This window comes from Macrotis lagotis, chromosome 4 (assembly GCF_037893015.1).
Source record: "Macrotis lagotis isolate mMagLag1 chromosome 4, bilby.v1.9.chrom.fasta, whole genome shotgun sequence".
NCBI classification, from domain to species: Eukaryota; Metazoa; Chordata; class Mammalia; order Peramelemorphia; family Peramelidae; genus Macrotis; species Macrotis lagotis.
Window position 1 is genome coordinate 89,435,690 of NC_133661.1, and position 21,699 is coordinate 89,457,388.

General features: G+C 34.7%; 1 protein-coding gene across 16 annotated transcripts in view; it reads right to left on the bottom strand.

Annotated features, from left to right (window-relative positions):
* The window catches only part of TACC2 (transforming acidic coiled-coil containing protein 2), a 295,485-nt gene that overhangs the window by 24,506 nt on the left and 249,280 nt on the right, over positions 1-21,699 (bottom strand). For 7 of the 16 annotated variants that reach the window (XM_074233463.1, XM_074233458.1, XM_074233462.1 and 4 more), the window contains 6 exons: positions 13,144-13,205; positions 12,734-12,769; positions 10,950-11,065; positions 9,521-9,686; positions 7,589-7,729; positions 6,590-6,679 (listed from right to left, as the gene is read on the bottom strand). In XM_074233463.1, coding sequence (XP_074089564.1) covers positions 6,590-6,679; positions 7,589-7,729; positions 9,521-9,686; positions 10,950-11,065; positions 12,734-12,769; positions 13,144-13,205 — 611 coding nt within the window. The remainder of the gene's footprint in view (positions 1-6,589; positions 6,680-7,588; positions 7,730-9,520; positions 9,687-10,949; positions 11,066-12,733; positions 12,770-13,143; positions 13,206-21,699) is intronic. The other 9 variants (XM_074233466.1, XM_074233461.1, XM_074233470.1 and 6 more) reach the window with 5 other exon arrangements.

Here is a 21,699-nt window from a genome sequence, read left to right on the forward strand (position 1 = left end):
TACTTCTTTGGAAAGACATTTTACAAATTAAAATAATTAGCTATTAATTAACAAATTAAAAAACTTCTGAAATGATACTGTATTATCAGAATATGGATAAATTGAGAAAAATGATATCATTTAAAAAACAATCGTCATAATTTAAGAATTATTGATAAATAGTTCTATGAACAAATAGGGAATGTAGCATCTGGAGACACTAAAGGATAATTTCTTGTTTTGAGTTAAAAAAATTCAACAAGAGACCTTAGCATTGGCTAAATTATTTTGATGCAAATACAGATTGTCAAGCTTACTCTCATTAAACTGAAGAAAATTTTACTTCTTATAGTAAGAATAACAAAATTGAAATAAAAGTTTAATGGATAGGACTGGAGGTGTTGAAGCAATTTGTTATATTTAGTTAGTAATACTCATGCAAAGGAAATAAAGTGCTTGAATTTGGATTAGAGATGGGCTTCTATTGGTTTGGTTTTACTCTTTATGATTTGACCAGGAATACTCAGCTGTGAAAAGATTTAACATGGAGATGTTGCCTAAAGCAACATTTTCTTTATTTAGGCAGGGGCAACCTGAGACTTCAGATCTTGGGATTATAGAGATGAATTTGACATTCTAGATAGCATACAGATATAATATCTAAAACACTAGTTTGCAAAATATTAAGGTGTACTAAGAACTCATTGATAGCTCACTGAAGAGAGCATCACTAAATTACCAGGGGAAAATGACAGGGGTTCAAATGTTATACATGTAGAGGTAAACTCCATTTTTCTTAAAATAATTTTTCAGTTTAATGAGTATAAAAAATCTTATTTGTCAGAAAATTTGTAAGACACAGATGGAAGCTGAACACGTGAATGAATTATACAAATTCATAAGCAAATAACTTCTTCATTAGGCCTATTAGGTTCATGGGTCTAGAACCAGTAGGAATCTCAGAGGTCACCTCAACCAACCCTCTCATTTTCCAGATGAGGAAATTGAGGCACAGGGAGGTAAAGCAAGTTACCTAAGATCACACCAGGAAATAATAAGTATTGGTGGTAGGATTTGAACCCATTCCTCTGACTACAAAGCAAGTGCTCTTTCCCTTTTTACTAACAAAAAAAATTGTCTACATTTGCTAATTGATCAGGGCATCCAAGAAAGAGATTAAGATGATAGAATTTTGTATGTTTGAGTTGGAGGGAAAGAAAAGAAATCTGCTAATGGTTACAGAACTACAATTATTAAACATGTCAAATTTGATTGAAAACCTCTCTCAATCTCAAATTAATTGAATTTAAGATACCTTTCAAAGTATTAATCTGAAGCCAACAACAGTCACTGATGAACTCTCTAAACAAATGAAAACCAACCCTGCCGGATACAGTGATTCACTATCACCTTTCATGTAGCCACCTGGTGTTTTCTGTAAAAGGAGAAATGATCTCACAACCAATTTGAATGAGTGAATGTGCATTTGTTTGTTAATGAAATGCAGTTGGTGCTCTCTGAGTCTCCCTGACCCCCAAGGAATTCTCTTTCACTTAAGTTTACAGCTTTGCCTCTCATTTATGTTTTCAGATCAGATTTAGATTAGGTTTTTGTTCATTCAAACACAATCCCGAAATTGCCCTTTCAGATGAACAAAAAAAGCCAACAGGCCCACAAACCAGGACAAAGAAGCATGATACCTTGATAAACAAGCCTTTCTTCAAACAACTAAAAATTTATGAATCACACAATGTTGTGACTGCCAACCTAGCCAAAATCAATTGGCATCACTTGTTTCTACACAACTACTCAGCTGCTTGAATGAGCAGGTCTCCTGGCCATCTCCCGATGGCCAATTATTTGACAAGACAAATGTTCTCTAATTGCACCTGGGAGCTTCAATTAGCTGAATGATTTTCATAAAAATAATAAATAATGGAAACTCTGTTATTATAAAGCTAGGCTGCTGGTTTTGAAAGACTGATGAAGTCTTCCAGGTAGGCTTAGCACAGGTTCAAAAGACCTTTCACTAAAAACAGAAAGCTTCATTTTCTTTAATGTGCTTTTTTTGGAAGTGGGGAGGGAGGGAAGCCAGAAACTGTGATTTCATCACTACAGTGAAATTCTAGACTGAAACCTCTCTCCATTTTTGTTAATAGGCAATTTAGCTATACTAAAAAGTTGCCTGACACTAAGAAATTTAGTGACTTATCCAGGATCATACAGTTCAAACATGTCAGTCATACAATTAGTTAAAGATGGAAGAGATTTAGAGGTGATCCAGTCAAATGTCCTCATTTACAGTCCAGTTCCTCCTGCAATCTGGCCCTCTACCCATGAACTCATACTCCCTCTCTTTTTCTGCCTTTTTAAAAAAATATTCTCAGAAAAATGAAAATAGAAAACAGAGTTGGAAGTTCACATTGGAATGCTTATATACATTAAAAAAATATAAAATTATTTTCATGGACTTGACCAAAGATCCAATCAAATTTATTTATTGGTATCACGTAGACAATAAATTTAAATGGTAAATTGAATTTTTCATTATATAACAAGTTTTCACACAAATACATTATGAGTAATTATTGAAGCACTGTACTGACTATACAAATGTACAAAGCATCCACAAAACTGCAGCTTTGAAAATGCACCTTCTAGGCAAGGCATAAAAATATTTCTTTGGAATATTTTCAATCTTTTTCATTTTTAGTGGGGAAGTCTTTCAGTACAAGCATCAAATGGTCTTGCCTATTTAGAAAGAAATTGGAAAATACTTGCCCAACTTATCCATGATAAGTGGAGAGTTAATAAAACTTAGTGGTTCAAAAAGAGATAGGTTTGACCAAAATTCTCTGAAATTGCCAGATGTAGGAAATCACTGCATTATACCAAGAATTATACTAGTATAGACCATATGATGATGCCATTGTATCTGATCCAAAAGACCAGTGATTGACTCCAATGTTCCTTGTTCTATTTGTTTAGGCTAAAAATGCCCATTTTTATATTATAGATTACTTTTTCATTAATTTGTTCTAAAATTAGTAAGAGAACCAAAAATTAGCTGTCCTCCCTGCCCCCATTCCATTCCAAATTATTTTTAAGTTTGAATCATAGTTGTACTTTGGAGGTACTTTGTAAATATTAAAGAGTTGATTAAGGGTTAGTATCTAGCCCTTTTCATGGTTTGAAATTTGCACATTTCTGTCATCAAGAGAAGAATCTTAAGAGGAGGAATAAGTGACCTTCATGGAAAATAAAATATTTCTCCTAATAATATACTTTTTATCAGGTCTATTCCAGAAACAATCTATTCAAACAATTATCTGGTGAGATGCATAATTAGATCATTTTAATTGAGATTTCCTGTTCCAGAAAGCTGGTTGCTTTCTTACCAGAATCAGTTAAATACTTATCTGAAATTTATCTCCCTTATTGCTAGTATCTCATGAAGAATTGCACAGAAAATACATTAGGATTCTGTCTGAATAGAAAGCAAAAAAAAATGAAAAATGAAAAATTCAGTTTCAAATGTGATCAAAGGGGGGCAAATTAATGAAATCTACCCTTTTTAAAAAACTGAATTCAATCAAAGCAGATGTTCATAGGTTTAAGGATAAAATTTCAACCAGGGATTCAGACTTGTATTGATGCTTCCTGATGGAATGCTTCCTCTTTGATGAAAGATAAATCTGCTTGTTTCCTAAAGCACCAACTATGCTCCTTTAGCGTAATCTGTGTCAATCTAATGTGGAATACAAATTGGGTCTACTCTACAAAACCATGTGCAATTCACACCATATCATATTTCATGGTTGTCATATACATGACATTTTAGTCCCATTTTAGTGTTAAACATTGAACTGGCAGAAAATATATTCTGTCAACCTACAGCTAAAATATATTTGTAAGAAAATGAGCAAATAGTATAAGCAGCTGATGTTTATTTCTCAAAGCATTTCCAAAACATAAACAGGAATTCTCCACATATACTACATAGAGAAAATCACAGATCCACTCAATGGAATCTTGAGTTTATATTAATTGAGATACTCTTGGGTTACTTCAGTTTAGTAGTTAAAGGATGCTTTGTCTTCAAAATCATGGATTGTTGCAAAAAAAAGTTAAAAATAGAAATAGGGTCCAGAATTATTCTTCATCCACTCTTGTTTGAGTCTATAAGATACTATATCTTTGTAGTACTGGAGAAATAACTCCCTGGGTTATAGCCCATTGAGTGGTTCCAAATTTTTTTCTTTAATCTGATTATTTTTTGAATTTATAAATTCAAAAGAACTTCAAATTCTCCTACACCCAAAGGGCAACAAAAATGTGCATACCATTTGATCCAGCAATACCATTACTGGGTCTATACCCTGAAGTGATGATAAAAAAGGGTAAAAACATCACTTGTACAAAAATATTCATAGCAGCCCTGTTTGTAATAGCAAAGAATTGGAAATCAAGTAAATGTCCTTCAATTGGGGAATGGCTTAGCAAACTGTGGTATATGCATGTCATGGAACACTATTGTTCTATTAGAAACCAGGAGGGATGGGAATTCAGGGAAGCCTGGAGGGATTTGCATGAACTGATGCTGAGTGAGATGAGCAGAACCAGAAAAACACTGTACACCCTAACAGCAACATGGGGGCGATGATCAATCTTGATGAACTCCCTCATTCCATCAGTGCAACAATCAGGGACAATTTAGGGCTGTCTGCAATGGAGAATACCATCTGTATCCAGAGAAACAACTGTGAAGTTTGAACAAAGACCAAGGACTATTACCTTAAATTTAGGAAAAAACCTGATATCTTAGTCTGATTTTGCTATCTCTCATACTTTATGTTTCTTCCTTAAGGATATGATTTCTCTCTCATTACACTCAATTTGGATCAAGGTATACCATGGAAACAATGTAAAGACTGGGAAATTGCCTTCTGTGGGGGGGGGGGAGTAAGATTAGGGGAAAAATTGTAAAACTCAAGAGAAATAAAATCTTTAATTTAAAAAAAGAACTTCAAATTCTCAGCAATTTTCACCTAACAAATCATGACTTGAATATGATCTATAGTTCCAAAGAGTTCAGAGTTACCTAGCCCCATCAATATTGTTAACAAGTAGGAATCAATAACAATTCAGAGAAATGGTTATATAAATGCTTTTAAGTGAAACAACTTCTTTCAGAGCCAATATATTCATCATAGCAGCAAATGAAACCTATCTGAAGGAATTTTCCACTGCTTTTGTTAATTTTGGAGTCTCCTATTCCAAAAGAAATTAAATCAAGAAGGAAGAATTTGAGGTCAAACTAGCAATTTTTGTTTTGGTAATAAATGGAACAAGAAAACATAGTCAGTAATTATCATTTTATTTTTTGCCCTGAGTCCAATTTTATCCCATCCAAACACTAGAAATCATAAACATTCTCTTTAAGTTGGAATATTTCTCCAAGATGAGAACCATTTTAAGAACCATTCACCCCACATACCCATGGGCACTGTTTGAACTCTGACATGATAATCAAGCAACACATGAGTACCCTCTACTGGCATGACCCAAGAAGCTGGGTAAAATAAAGAACTGCACCATTAGAAAGAGAATAGTATGAATCAGGATGGAAAGAGCACTATTAGGAGTCAGGAGATTTAGGATCCAGTATTGCATTCTTGAGCAAGAAGCCAAATCTTGATTTGCCTGTCTGTAAAATGGGAGTAATAATATCTGTCCTAATTCACTTTGAAGATGGAATACAATAATGAATATATGAAAGTACTTTGAAAAGTATAGATGGAAGATAATTTTACTACTTTTGTCAGCATCATTATCATTGCGATCATCATAATTATGAAAGTCAGTGACAAAAATAACAAAGAAAAATTGGAAAATTAAAAGATTGGATTGAGTCTCTATTAGGGATTAAATCTCCATTATTATAATCACTAAACTGTATGGAATTTTAAAGTTGCAGAGGACAACAGAGATAACCAAATTCAACTTCATTCTTTAAGCAATAAAGAAATTAAGAGAAATGATGTGATTTGATCAAGGTCTTGAACAGCTAAGAACAGAAACTTCTGTCTCTTTAATCTCAGATTTTAAATGTCTAGGGGCTGAGCAAACCAAACTTTGAGCTTTAAATCTTTATAATTCAAATAATTAGCCCTCTTTCTCAACAACAGATGACTATACTATACAATCAATCCATTGTCTATTATGTGCCAAAATGCAAACAAGAAATACACATACAAGAACAAACTCTCTACAACATCATGGATTAAAATGTCTTTTCATCACCACTAAATTAATATTGGCATGTAACTGCTGAATACCATTCTCATGACATATTAGAGGGATCTGGCTAATGTCAAAGATTTATGCTCTTGAGATTAACCTACAGGGACTGAGGTTTTTAGGCCACTTCCCAGGACCAGTTTCTCATGGTCATCTTTGACAAGTAGGTCCCTCCTCTTGCATGGACATGCTATTTTGAGGTTCCCAGTACCACACATGGGCATCATGGTTAGGAAAGCAGCCTCCTGTTTCGTTACTGGCACATATGACACACCCAGGTAGCATTGCAATCCAGGCAGGGAGCAGGTACCTTAGTATCTAGGGAACCAAAGGAAGCCAGGGCAATCTGTCTGGCTAGCTTCAGTGCTTCTATCCTCATGACCGCAAACTCTAACTCCTCCTGTTAAATGGTGATGTTATGAGTAAACCGTGGGAAGAAAAATGCATTAAGACAGGATGTAAATGCTGTTCACATCCAGAGAACAGATGCCACACTTAAAAGAGTTTTGATGACAAATCAGATATAACACACAGAGTCAGTGTTCATTTCATGAGAAACACCTCAGCAGCCCAGGACAGAAGAAGGCTGAATTTTTAAAAGTTAAGAACTACACAAAAGCCTTTTCAAATAAATAACTGTCATTATACTGATGAAGATGATTTTTCTCAAATTTTCTATTTTTGTGAATTTTTAGGTTTTGTTTCTTTTTTACATGCCCTAAAGATGATTTTCAATAAAAAGTTTCCCAATAAATACCATTACTAAAACCTTATCTTCCACACTGCTCTCATAATCTTTTGAAATTTGTTTATTAAGAGAGTCCCTTTATGTAGAGGATAGCAATTCAAATGGCCAACTTTAAATTAGATGCTAGATAATTATTTTGGTTCCAGATATTATTGCAATGGGAGTCAGAGAAATTATTGTGTATATAAATATCTCACTCAAGGTGATTTAATACAGTCTGATCAGTGAATAAATTACTAGAAATGCCTTTAGGGATATTGAATGACCTCTGAAAAATGAAGCCTTATGTTCTATTTCCAGATTTAAAAGGAATTATCTTGTTAAGAATATAATCACAACAATCACATCATTTTGATATCCTTGAGGGGGAATTACATATCTGGATATGAAGAAAAACTTTTATTTGTACGACTTTTGGCCATCCCCACCTCCTCTTGTCCCTCTTTGTACACCCAATGAAATCATAGTTTGGTTTGGTTTCTGTGTAAGGGATTTCATTCTCTACTGAGGTGTGATAAACTTTAGAAAGGAACACTGACAGGTTACATTTGAGCTACAAACCTGAAGTTTCTGAGCAAATATTGGGGGATTCTTTTCTGCTAAATCAGGTTCTAGATATTCAAGCGCATCACATAATGAGGTTTGATGAGATATCCTATTGAGGAGAGCTTCAGCAGAGACATAGGAATCTTCAGGAGCTGTCTACATGGTAAGGAGGATATAGAACAGAAAACATAGGAGAGAAAGAGGAAGAGCAAGGCTAGGTGAGCATCATCTACTGGCCTGAATTTTTGGTTTCATACTAAAGAAATTACCAAATTTAATGCCAATTTTTAAAGAGCAATAGGTGTTTTGAGATTAATTTGACAGTGAGGAGAAATCAGATGGCCAACACCCTCCCTCTGATAGCCCATGAATAAAATAAAATAAAAACCATTATTCTCTTTGATTATTGTCTGTAAACTGATTTGGGAGAGTTTTGGGATGGGGATGGGGATGGGGATGGGGAAGGAAATGATCTATTTGCTGGCATTTAAAATCACAAATAATAAACATATAAGCATTATCATCAAAGTGAATGAAATTTACTAGAAAGCTGCATTTAAGAAAAGATGATTTTAAATAATAATAAAAATAACCAGCTGGCATTTAAATAGGATTTCAAGGTGTGCAATGTGCTTTACAAATCTTATTTTATTTTCACAGGTCTAGGAGGTAGGTGCTATAATTATTACCATTTTACAGATAAGGTAATTGAGACAGGAAGAAATTAAATGACTTTTCCAGGCTTATACAGTGTCTGTAGTCAGATTTGAACTCTGACTTCAGGTCTTCCTGATTCAAAGTCCAGTACTGTATCCACTGGCCTAAAGATATGCCTCATTCAAGAGGGTAGGAGGTTCTTAAAAAGAAAAGTCACTTTTCATTAACAACTCATTAAGTACAGTAAAAGCAAACTATTAACTCTTGAAGGATACTTTTGTCCAGTGTGTATATGTACATAAAAACATTCACATTCAGGATACAGAGTATACATATATAAATATGTACCACATATGCTAGAAACAGTATCCTTCAAGATTTAATATTTTACTTTTATATACATATGTATATGTGTATGTATATGTATAGTTTTTATATATATAAATATAAATATATACACACACATATAATGTATTACAAAGGGATTTGAACCAATAGATAAAAATTTTTCTGATACTAAAAAAAAAGCCTATGGATAGGAGGAAGAGAATGAATTTTTCAATGTCAAGTATCAAACTGTATTTTACCACCAGTTACATCTGAGTTCTAAGATCTCTGTATGAAAGGAGAAAAGCATATTTAAAAAAAAAAAAGGTTCTGGGGTGGCTAGGTGGCTCAGTGAATAGAGCACCAGACTTGGAGTCAGGAGTACCTGGATTCAAATCCTACCTCAGACACTCAATAATTACCTAGCCATGTGGCCTTGGGCAGGCCACTTAACCCCATTACCTTGAAAAATCTTAAAAAAAACCCCAAAATAAAAAACAACAAGAGTTCTAAAGAAACTCCTGAATGAATAAATGGGGGTCCCAGGCCCAGCACAATCTACTGTTCATGTTAATAAAAGATCATCTTTGTTCCCCAGCACACCTAAACTAGCACCATAAAGGATGCTAGGAAAAGTAAAAGATCAGGAGATGAATAATAACCAGGTGACAATCTAACCATAAGGACTCAGAAAAGAAAGCAAAAATATCCTCATGGTAAATAAAGCAAAGAAAATTTTAAAATAAAATAGATTTGTTTCTAAAATATTCTTCCCTCCAAGTTAATGTATTAGATTTGATAGCATATTGTTTTTTAGGATTTGGAACTCATTGTCTACTCATTTTGGGGGTGTAGCTTGAGGTGTTGGTTTTAGCTCAACAGATGCCTGTGCACTTATGGGGTTTCCAATTATTTTGGCCTAAATTCGCAGTTATTCTTTGGACTTATTAGGTCACCACTTACTCTTTCAAGAGCATCTGCAGTCGTCCCTAAGCCCATGGTCTCTTTCTGGTTTGATTTTTCTGAATTCTGTAAGTGTGTCTCTTGGTTTGGAGCCAGGACTCTTGAGACCGGATGCTGGATTTTCATCCCTGCATTCACAAGAGCTTCTGTTTCTTCAAAACTTGACCTAAGAGAAGAAAAGATATCTCTCATCTTTTTCTTTAGAAATCCCTCCAAAATCAATGAAAATAATTCTTAAGTTGTAAGTGTGTTCTCCTTGAATGATATAGTAAAGGGATATTTTAGGTAGTCCCTATAGTTTGATACAAATTGTGCCATGCATCGTGCATCTATGGGAAGATCCTATCTCCAAAGAGGGCTGTTTTTTAAAGCATAAAACAAGGATGAGGGGACCCAGCAGTCAGTTTCTTTATCTATCCTGGTCAGCTCCTTTTCTTTTTTTTAATTAAAGATTTTATTTATTTTGAGTTTTACAATTTTTCCCCCAAGCTCTTTTTCTTAAAGATTAATTCACACATAAAGGAGGAAGAATTTGAAAGAAAAAACCCATGAGGGTTACAGCAAGGAGAAACTGAAAGGGCTTTCTAGAAATACATACTGGGTAAGATCATATAACTAAAACAAAATTAAAAAGCATAAAAAAGTTCTGCATGTGTATCTTGGAAAAGATTTAGCTTGAGTTCAAAACATACTTCTACTTAAAGTAATGGAATTTACTTATCAGATCTAGGTTAGGCTGAAATAGGGGTTAAGAGGTCAATACTAAAGGTCCACCTCATTTTTTGTTGTTGCATTTTCAGGGAAATGAAAGATGAGGAGGAGGAGGAGGAAAGAAAGAGAAGAAGGAAGAAGAGGAGAAGGAAGAAGAATAGAAGAGGCAGAGAAAAGGAGGAAGAAGAGATAGGAGGAAGAAGACTCATTTGGGATTTTCTTGGCAAAGATACTGGAGTGCCTTGCCAGTTTCTTCTCTAGTTCATTTATAGATGAGGAAACTGAGGCAACCAAGATTTTATGATGTGCCTAGGGTCACACAGCTAGAAAAAGTCTGAAATCAGTTTTGAACTTAGCAAGATGAGTCTTCTATTTCCAGGCCTAGCACTCTATCCATTATGCCACCCTCCTGCCCTACCACCTCATTAGGAAACATTACAATAGAAGAAAATACTAAAGATAATAGAATGGATTTCTGGATCTTGGCATGTTTTAAATTATAATTCTTAAAGGTCTCTTGGACTTTGCCATCCACTTTACATTTGAGCCCTCCTTTAGGTGACTGCTTCCCAACTAGAATATAAACTCTCTGAGACCAGAATCGGTTTTGTTTTTCTTTATTATCCCAATACTTATCACAAGGTTAGGCACAATAAAGCATTCATTCATTCGAGTAAAAATGTGTTAGCAATACAATCTCTTTATGGGAATTATGTACCCTGAACATGGAGTTGGGGAATCAGATAACCGAACTGGAGGAGATTTGACTGGACTCTCCTGAGGGGCATCGAACATAAGGTACAGAGATTGTTTCTTCGGGGTGCCATCATCATGCTGTGAAAAGAAAGGAAATTAATTCTAATTATTAAAGGAGTATAATCTGAAGAGAATCAACATGACAAAGCAACTTTGTGATAGACAAGAGCAGATAATTCTCAAAAACAAATCATTTATTAACATAAGGCCAATATCTATACCCCTAATTCTAGTCAATTTCTCTGCAAAATGGATTCATATGCAATATTATGGATTCCTCTTTAGAATCTACTCCTCTGAAGGTCAGTCCAATTGAGGATTGGATAATTCTTCCAATGTGATAAAGGAAGCAAAGGTAGTGGTAACAACAGATACCTACATGTTCCCATTTTACAGAAATATCATCACGTCTCTCTAACCCTAATATATAGATACATGATGGCCTATGGAAAGCTTTAGAGGAAAATAGTGGGTCAAGTGGAATAGATTCATTAAGTAAATAAATTATGATAAAGTAGAATTTGGGCTCACATACAAACAAAAGCAATCCAAGGAATTTATATAAAACTAGAAGCTGGGCCCAACAACCCAAATCATAATGGTCAAAAAGGCACTACATCTGTTGTAATGGACTCTCAGGGTTCTAAAGCCATGGGTCAAGAACTGGATTAGAACAGAAACACTGAGCACAGATGACCATTTGTATGGTAAAATGGTCTGCCCTTGAGCTAGCCAACTGCACCTGCAACATATTTTTGTAGTGGCAAGATGGAAGACAATACCCCAGAGGCCTTTAGGAATCATAATTTAATGCAAAGTCAGAGGAACTAGAGAATTAGGTCAAGACCTTTAGGTCAAGAGAGGATAAAGAGTTTTCATGCTATCATCTTTAGCAAAAACAACAGGCAAAAATTACACTACTAGCTGGGTGGCACAGGTACCTATATGGCGCCATAGTGAAAAGAGCTCTGGGGCTTGGAATCAGGAAGATTTATTTTGCAAAGTTGAAATCTGACCTCAGACACTTCCTAGTTGTATGACTCTGAGCAAATCACTTATTCCTATTTGTCTTGCTCTCCTTTTCTGTGAAATGAGTTAAAGAAGGAAAATGGCAAACTAGCTCAATATCTTTGCCAAGAAAACTGCAAAAGGGGTCACAAAGAATCAGGTTCAATTGATTTGGTTCAACAAAACAATTATATAGAACTTAATCTTAGGCAAGCATTGTGCTAAATGTTTAACAATTATTATAAAAAAACCAATTATTATAACAGTTGCTCATCACATCAATCCTGGATAGTTATTATTCACATTTTACAGATAAGGAAACTGAGGCAAATAGAGGTTAAAGTGACTTGCCCAGGGTTAAGATCTATTAAGTGTCAGACTAGACTTAAACTCATCCTTTTTGACTCCAGGCCCAGTGCCACCAGCTGTCCTTTAAAGGCTCATATTCCTGAGAATAGTTTATATTTTAAACCGTTATTCATTAAACTTTAAATTCTATGACAACTGAGACTCCCACTACTTTAAAATAGTAATCTGCACACAATAATAATGATAGCCAACATTCCTATGGCATTTTAAGGCTTTCAAAGCACTTTCCAAATATATCATTTAAGTCTCCAATTATCCTCATTTTAAAGATGAGGAAACTGAGGCAGATAGAGTTTAACCGATAAGGGTCAAACAGCTAATAGGTGTCAGGCCAGATCTTCCTGACTCCAAATCCAGTATCCTACTTACTGTGCCACCGAGCTGCTCTGAAGAACCCAGGGTCACCTACAAATAAGGATGAGACATCAGACTGGGTTTTACTGGAGGGATATTTTTGTAATAAAACAATTCTCTTCTTAGAAAGTTGAAATTTTAATTTCACAGAATCAAACACTCTAGAATAAAGTGAAGTGGTTCTGAGGGAAAAACTGGTGATGGTCCATTATTTGCTTCTTAGACTGCTTTTATTCATGTTGGCTATTAACACAGACACCGAACATCTAATTTTCCATTAACATGCTTTTATTCTAGCTGTAATAAACAAAACACATTCAATCTACCACTTATACTTGATTCTTACTTTCTCATAATATTTACAGTATAGAATGGTAAATAGAAGCATAATAACTGATTAACAATTGGAAGGCAAAAGAACTTACAGGTAAGTTAGATCCTATTTTCTCCATATATTCTATTTCATAAGAGTTTCTATAATCCAATTCTGTAAGAAGAACAAAGATCAATGTCAAGAATCATTATAAATAAAAAGACCATTCTGTCCTATGGCTGGCCTGTACTTTATATACAGTCATCTGCATGGTGGGAGAAAAATTTGTTTTTCAAGGGTCTGACCCTCCCACCCCCCTCCAGTTATAGCACTGGTGTCTTTACAAAAAACTGAAAGTCTAATATTACAAAAGAAAAGGAAAATCACTTTCCAATGTGCTGTTGACATTTGCTGAAAAACTGTCTGCCATATGAGGTCAATAGATATCTTAAGTAAATCAAATTATAAAACTAATGTCTTCATTTATGGAAGTGAACATATCCCATCACAGATTTACAGGATTATAGAAAATTGGAGCCAGAAAGAACTTAAGAGGTTATATGGGGTAGGGATTCTTAATTTGGGGTCCATGACACAAAAAAGAGTCTCTCTCATTTAAAACAAGGGGAGACTGAAGCTTAGACATCATAGGATTACAGATTTAGAGCTGAAAAACCTTGGAGGTCATCATATCCAATTCTATTGTTATGCAGATGAGGAAATAATGGAAACTAACTTGATTAAAGCCACAGTAGAAGCAATTAGCAAAATTATATTTTCAAATAATTTGCTTAGACAATCAAAACTCAAACTTTGAAGATAATTCACCTATGCATTAAGATTTGTTTAAACTATGGAATTTTCTTGATATGCTTAGAAATAGCACAACTGACCTTCTCAGAGCTCTCAGCTATACCCCTGTTAAAGGGTAGGCATGGGACTTTTGGATCTAGATTTCTATCTTTCTTTCAAAGTTGTCTCAAGTGGTTATTTGTATAAATAGTAAAGACAGTAATTCCTTAGTTGGGTGGAGAACATTGACTTTGTCTCTCTAGACTACCTTTAATTGAAAGAGATTTTAGATATTAAGAAATGTTAGAAATATGTCAGGTTGCTAGAGTCCTATACCAGATAATTATCTGTAATAGATGGATTGATTTTCCTTAGAGATGTGAACATTGATAAGGAAAACTGTAATCTTAATGGGAAGACTTGTTTTTTGTTGGTTAGATATGGTAGTTTTGAGTAAGGGTTTTCAGCCTGACTTTTTTCAGGGAGAAGTTTTAGTCAATATACCCTAGCTGAGATGGCTCTAAAGGAATATATCATTGTAAACTATAAAAAAAGCACCAAGAAGCAATGTGCCCAATAAGGAGCAGGCTCAGCAGAGATGCCATGCTTAGAGAAGAGCAGCCCAGAGACTCAGGCAAGGCAATTCATCCAAAGAAGAACAGGCACAATAAGTTCAATAGAGCAGTGAGCCAAGTGGGGAGCAGACCCCAAAAGTTCAGTGGCAACAGAGAGCTCAGCTGTACCAAGCAGGGTACAGACCTGGCAAGAGCAATGGGATGACATCACTAGAAGACATCAGAGCTCCTTCAGTGAAGGTGGTGTGAATTTCTCCTCCTCATATATTCCTCTTATCTGGACCTTTCACATGGGATCTCTATTTATAATCAGTCCTCACTGAGGATATATGGTTTTATGGAAGACTGCCCTATGCTAACAGAGAGATGTTCAATTATATATCTTTTTACTATCCAACTTCATGAAGTGTCTTTGCTTTGAACTAATTGCGTCTTCTGGCTGACGAAAAGGAAAACATATTGGTGGAGACTTATAAGCTATTAGTTTGAATACATAAAAAATACAAGATAGAATCAGAATTGTTACTCTGGACACTACATGAGTATTACTAGAATAACAATACTAAAATCACATTTAAATATCATTTTTATATCTATATTATGATTTCTTCATAAGTTTTTGTAGGTCAGGGAATACAAATATGTTCATTTTATAGGTGATGAATCTAAGATTAAAAGGATTATGTGATGCATACATAAAAGTTATATATAGGTGATGAATCTAAGATTAAAAGGATTATGTGATGCATACATAAAAGTTATACATAGAGTGCTTACTCTGTATCAATTTTTTACCATACTACAATGCTTTTTAACCTTAAATATCATTTGAACCATTTCTAAAATTTATTAAATTGCTTTAGAGTTGATCCCATTCACAGGGGGGGGGGGGCTAGATATCCTTTCCAGGATAATTTTAATAAAGAATTAACAAACACCAAAGAAGAATCTTGAAACATTTTCACTTGAGTTGTACGATTACAGGTACAACTTCTTGGTCTTAATAAATGGGTCATTTTTGTTTATGGACTCAGTCTAAAATCATCATCAAAACTTCGGAGCAATTTCTCACTGAGGTTCTTTAATTTCTATTTATTAGTCCTTCGAAATAAAATTCTGAAAATAAAATATAACATAATGCAGTTTTTAATGCAATTTTTTTTCTTGTGAGTTGTAGAGTCAATATTTTAGAATATCAAAAGGTACTGGCAATTGTCAGGATCTCCACTATGTCGATTTCTTTTTTCTTTAAAAAATAAATTACTCCTGAGAATGAAGATGATTTTGTGAAATAATAGAATCTAAAAACAACTTCTTTCTTCTTGTAAACCTTCAACATTATTGATTTGTATTTATTAGGGAAAAAAGTAATAGAAAATTAGACTAGCTATTATCTAATTTCCTTTCTAGTTCTACTAATCTATGATTCTATAATAAACACACACATATATAATCTTTGGTAAATAAGAAAAATATTGTGAGCAATATTTGCTGTATTCCAGTAGCAAGGTTTTCCTAATGTATAAAACAAAGAAGTCTTTGTAATATGAGCACTTCTAGGCCTATCACTTTTTTTAAGGTGGTAGATAGAATAAACAAATCAGCTGCCCATCCCCATGGTATTGTTAGTGTGACCCTGAAAATGTATGACCTTTAATTATTCAAAAGCAATAATCCAGTTCCTCTTACCACAGCTGAGAGCATACAAGCTAAATATGTCCCAAAAGAAGGAAATGAAAAGTGTTTTAAAAGAGACATCTCTTCCAGTTCCACTCATCTACACAACATTTAAATTTTATTCCTAGCTATTGGACCTGAGACAAGTTTCAGGTCTCTCAAAGCATCTGGTTTATTTCTCCTGTACAACTGCCCAATTTCATCAGTTTTTCTCCCCACCCTGGGAGATTTTAGTTCAAAAAATATGGTATTTAGATTTATAATAATGTGCTGAGTCAGCCAAGAGAAAGTCTAATTTTATACATGAGCATCTATTCTAGTTATGATTAAACTTCCCATAGACTTAAGGCATTCATGTTTCTATGACTCATTTTAGAAAAAATAGCTATCTTAGGTTTTCTACTTATAATTTTAGAAGTTTGATTAAGATCATATCCAAAGTACCTCGTACATAGAAGTCTGAGTTGACCTGAAGAGTAAAGTTAAATTCAAAGAATATAAACTGGAAAATGAGGCAGTGCTTCTATTTAATGATGCTCTTTCCATGACCTTGAGGAAATATCTTGACTGATTTGGTGTCCCCATCATAATAGCATCCCCCTTACTCTCCCTCCATAATCATCAAAGAGAAGAGAGGCCATATCATCATACTTAAATCAATTCCAAGACAACATTGAACAAACATGAATTTTGAGGTGCTGACAAACCTTAATCTGACTTCCTTCAAATGTCAAAATGTTTGTCTCATTGAAGAGATGATATTGTTATTATTAAATAAGTATGTTTCAATATTAAATTTGCATGCTTAAAGATGAGAAAAGGAATAAGAGGTGAGAAGTTCTTTCTTTCTTTCTTTTTTCTTTTGCAAAGCAATGGAGTTAAGTGACTTGCCCAAGGTTGCACAGCTAAGACTCATCTTAGGTGCCTGAGGCCAAATTTGAACCTAGGTCCTCCTGACTCCATGGTTAGTGTACTATTCACCATACTACCTAGCTGCTCCAGTGAGAAGTCATTTCAAACAAACTACAACATCATGGGATTTTTGATTAGTAAATGCTAAAATTTAGTCATGACTAAATTGCCTTTGTGGAACAATTCCAAAATCATGGTGGAACCTTCACTACAGTAGAGTGGGAGAGAAGAAAGAGTCCAGCAAAAGACTTTTAGAAGAAACTTCCAGGAGGATCTCTACTTTTATCAAAGAACTCTGGGGGGGGGCTGGATTTTTAGACAAAGACTTGAGCTAGTAAAAAAAATGATCAATTGTAATTTCTGGATAATTTAAGAATGACCCTATATTAAGGAAGAGGTATCTAGATCACAGTTCTATAACTCCTACTCTGTAGAATCCATAGCATAGTTTCATCATTTTGGAAAACATCTGTTAACCCTACTTTAGGACTCTAAGACAATGAAGTTAGAATTAGAAGGAACCTTGGAGGTCAATTAGTTCACCCCTTCATTTTACAGATGAGAAAATAGTACTGAAGTGACACAGATAGCAAATGGAAGAGCCAGTTTTCAAACTAAGTCTCCAGACTCCAAATTCAGAACTCAAAAGAACATACTATACCCTCTTGAATTTGAAAAACAACTCCTTTTTGGGGGGAGAAAACTGGAGAACCTCATAGTGAAGCTGGTTCAAGTCTGCTCATTTTACAGATAAGAGAGGTAAAGCCTTAGAGAAATTAAGGGATGACCCAGTCACATAAGTAGTAGGCAGCAGAGTCAAGAGTTGAACCCAGATACCCAAGCTTTTATTATTTCTATTATATTAAATATTCTTCTACCCTCTGGTTCCAAATCCTTGCTCTCTGAGCAAATGTGTAAAAAAGTAGTGTTGGGATTGGGAAACACTGAAATGGATGAATCTCAAAGCTTTCTAGACTTGGAATTTTAAGTACTCTTGGTCTTTTTTTTTTAAAAAAAAGATTCAACACACATTTACAGGGTCCCATGAAATGAGAGTAGATCCCATGAGTCAGGGCTCAAAGAATATAAACTGAAAATTTTCTCCTTCAAAAAATCATTAGTATTTATTTGCTTGACTCTGAACCTCTTCCACTTTCCTTCCTCATTTCTCTGGCTTCTGTGAACTTTAACTTGTAACTTTAGCAGACACATGTACTCTAGAAAACCCTGACCACAGCATTAATCTCCAAAACGACACAAACTGATGACTAAATTACTAGTACATGGTCATGTACCTGGTGTTACTTGGATCTATCTGATTACATCCCCAAATTTTATGAATTCAACATTTTATCTTCTGCCTCCATACTTAATACAAAATAACTCTCACTCCTGAGATGCATTTCCTATTTACCTTTGCCTCTTATAATTGTGAGAATATCTCAAGACTCATCTTGGTTGTCACTTCCCAATCAAAACTTTTCCTAATTCTTACAGTTATTGGTGTTCTGTTGGTGTTTCTTCTTTTTTCTTCTTCTCTTTCTTTTCTTCTTCTTTTCTTCTCCTTTTCCTTTTCTTCTTCCCATCTTTTCTCATCCTCCTCCTTTCTTCTTCTCCTTCTTCCTTCCTTCTCCTCTTCTTCCTCTCTCCTTCCTTCTTCTTCTTCTTCTTCTTCTTCTTCTCTCTCTCTCTCTCTCTCTCTCTCTCTCTCTCTCTCTCTCTCTCTCTCTCTCTCTCTCTCTCTTCCCTCCCCCCATCCCCCCTTCTCTTTCCTTGGAAAACAGGGTCTTCCATTTGTTTCTCTGTGTTTTCACCATCTAGCATATCTTTGTTCATGGTAAGCATTTAATGAATGTCTGTTGAATTAAATTGAAGTAAATATAGAGGATGGATCCAGGTTTGTCTTTCACTTTCACACACAACATCCAAAAAATAGTCTACAATGGTCAAGGTATTATTGGGTCATAGATTTAAGACTGAAAGGCATCAACCCCTTCATTTTCCAGACTGAGGGATGTCTATAGATATAAAGTAGCTTGGCCAAGCAAATGGCAGGACTGGAATATGAAATAAGGTCCCAGAAATCCAGTATCCTTTCCCTATCTTATTATGTATCCTAAAGCTGCAATTATTTTTATCCAAACAGGCAGAAAATTACTACAGACTGTCAATTTATTCATTATGTATTAGCACTTCACAATCATGTAAATGGACCACTTTCAACTACACTGGCCAACACAAACATTTACATATTGCGACTATTTTGTTTTTGCTGCTGCTTGAAATGAAGGATTGTCACAGTAGTCATGGAATAAATTTATTAAAACATTTGGGAAGTAAAGATGAGTTTCTGCAGCCATAGTTTGACAACCTCTTCAGCTTTAAATCTACTGTCCTTTAAATCTATGTTAGGAGATTTTTCCTCATCTTAAAAAAAAGTACATCCCAGCTGATAAAACTCAAATACAAAACACATCAGGATTAGTTTCTGCTAAAACCTGATTGCAACAGTAGAAGAATGAGAATGGTATGCTTTTCTCTATTTAATATTAGCTGAGGAATGAGAATACTTAGCATATAGCAAACCCAAGGGAATAATTAACTAGCAGAAAACCCCTCAACACAACAGATGCCTTTGAAAACATCAAACAGTCCATGTGTACCACAGTGTCCTTTATTTCTGAAATTAAAAACCTTTCCTCTACCCTGACATAGAACTCCATTAAGAAACCAAGTGCTCTCTATCTGCTAAAGATAGCTCATCTATGGACTTGACAGTATGCTTTCTCTTTCAGCCATGGAGGAGGATGGTTCTTTGCTGATGACGGATCCCAAAATTGGTTATAGTAAATATGAGAAAGTCAATTCCCCTTCAGCAACCACCAAAATAAATAGGGGAAAGAAATTCCACATTCTCCTAAGAAGTACCAGGCCAAAAGACAGTCCAAGGAGTTAAAACCTGGGGAGTCTGCTCTTTGTCAAATTCATGAAAGGAATTTTTAGATTCAAACAAGTACAGAGAAATGTGTTAAGTGGCTCACAGAAGAAATTCTTTTGTATTATTCAGAGATTTCTCAGAGTAAAAGTCTAACTACCAAGGGGAAGCCCAGTTATTTAAGTAATCACAAGAGGAAGCATTGTGTGATATAATTACTGTTATCTGGATTTTTTGGAACATCACACCACTTCAATACATAAGTACGGTATGGTCATTAGCATTTAATTAGAATCTTGCTATTTTTAGCAAAAGAGATGGAAAGAATACTTTCAAATGGAATAAAAATTCAAGTTTCCATATCATTGTAAGATTTAAACAGTACTTACTTAACAAAACTACTATCCTTCTTGGTATTTATTCCCAGATGGATTTTGAAGTCATTTTCAACTTAAATGTACTATTGGGGCAATTCTTACATCATAAATAATGAAAAGTTAAACGCATCACAGAGAACATAGCTTCTGTATGTACTAGATAGACTTTTAATGTGCTAGAAGTTCAATAACATTATGATAAAATGATATATTTATAAAGGGTTTAGCACATTATCCGGCAAATTGTAGGTAAATAATAAATCCAAGGATGGAAGAATTAGATCACTAGTAAGATTTTGAGCAAAGCTTCTTTAAGACTAATTATTTCAACAGTTGCTTTATTATTGGGGCAGCTAGGTGGTGTAGTGGATAAAGCACTGGCCCAGGAGTCAGGAGTACCTGGGTTCAAATCCAGTCTCAGACACTTAATAATTACCTAGCTGTATGGCCTTGGACAAGCCACTTAACCCCATTTGCCTTGCAAAAAAAAGACTAATTATTTCAAATCTTAATGGATTTCTGAGGGTCATCCTTAAATTGGCATGGCTATGATGTTGTCTCAGGGAACTGAATTCTGAGGGCACAAAAATTTAACATGTTCATTCTCTTAGTAGTCTAAGAAGTCAATATAATAATTAATCTCTCCACCTGATCAAATGAATTTGTCTTAATATTTCTTTTACTATTTTCACATCATGAATTACAAAACTGATATTTAGGATGTGACTCATACAACCAGTATAGGGTTTTCAAATTACTAGTTTCAGGTCTACTTTCAATAATGAATCACCAGGGCAGTTAGGTGGCACAGAAGATAGAGCACCAGCCCTGGAAATCAGGAGGACCCTAGTTCAAATCTGACCTCAGAGACTTTCTAATTGTGTGACCTTGGTCAAGTCATGTAACACTGACTGCATCTTCAAGCTTCCTGATTCATATCTGGCCATTGAACCCTCATGGTTCTGGAGGAGAAAATTCAAATCCAATTCATGTGCATATCATAGCTTCACTTCCTTGATATCATGTTCTTCCTTGAAAACAACAATGGATCGCTATGGTTAAAGGTTTGACCACATGTAGTTAACATGATCAAATGTAGTCAACATGGTCCAAAGAGACTACATAGACAGCCTACTAAGCAAGGCTAAGTTTCAAACAAATCTATATCTACAACAAATCACGCAAATAACAATCTATAAATTACTAGGATTTCATTCAAATGCTTTCCATATTGGTTGAACTTGAGAGATTTCATTCTAATGACCCAGTCTTGGTCAACTAAGGGGCATCTTTTATAATTTCATGAGGTTTCAGGGGTAGGAATAATACTCTTAAAAAATAATGATGACATCTTCTATTGGAAAGGCATTTTTCATATATTTTATGTCATTTGACCAAGA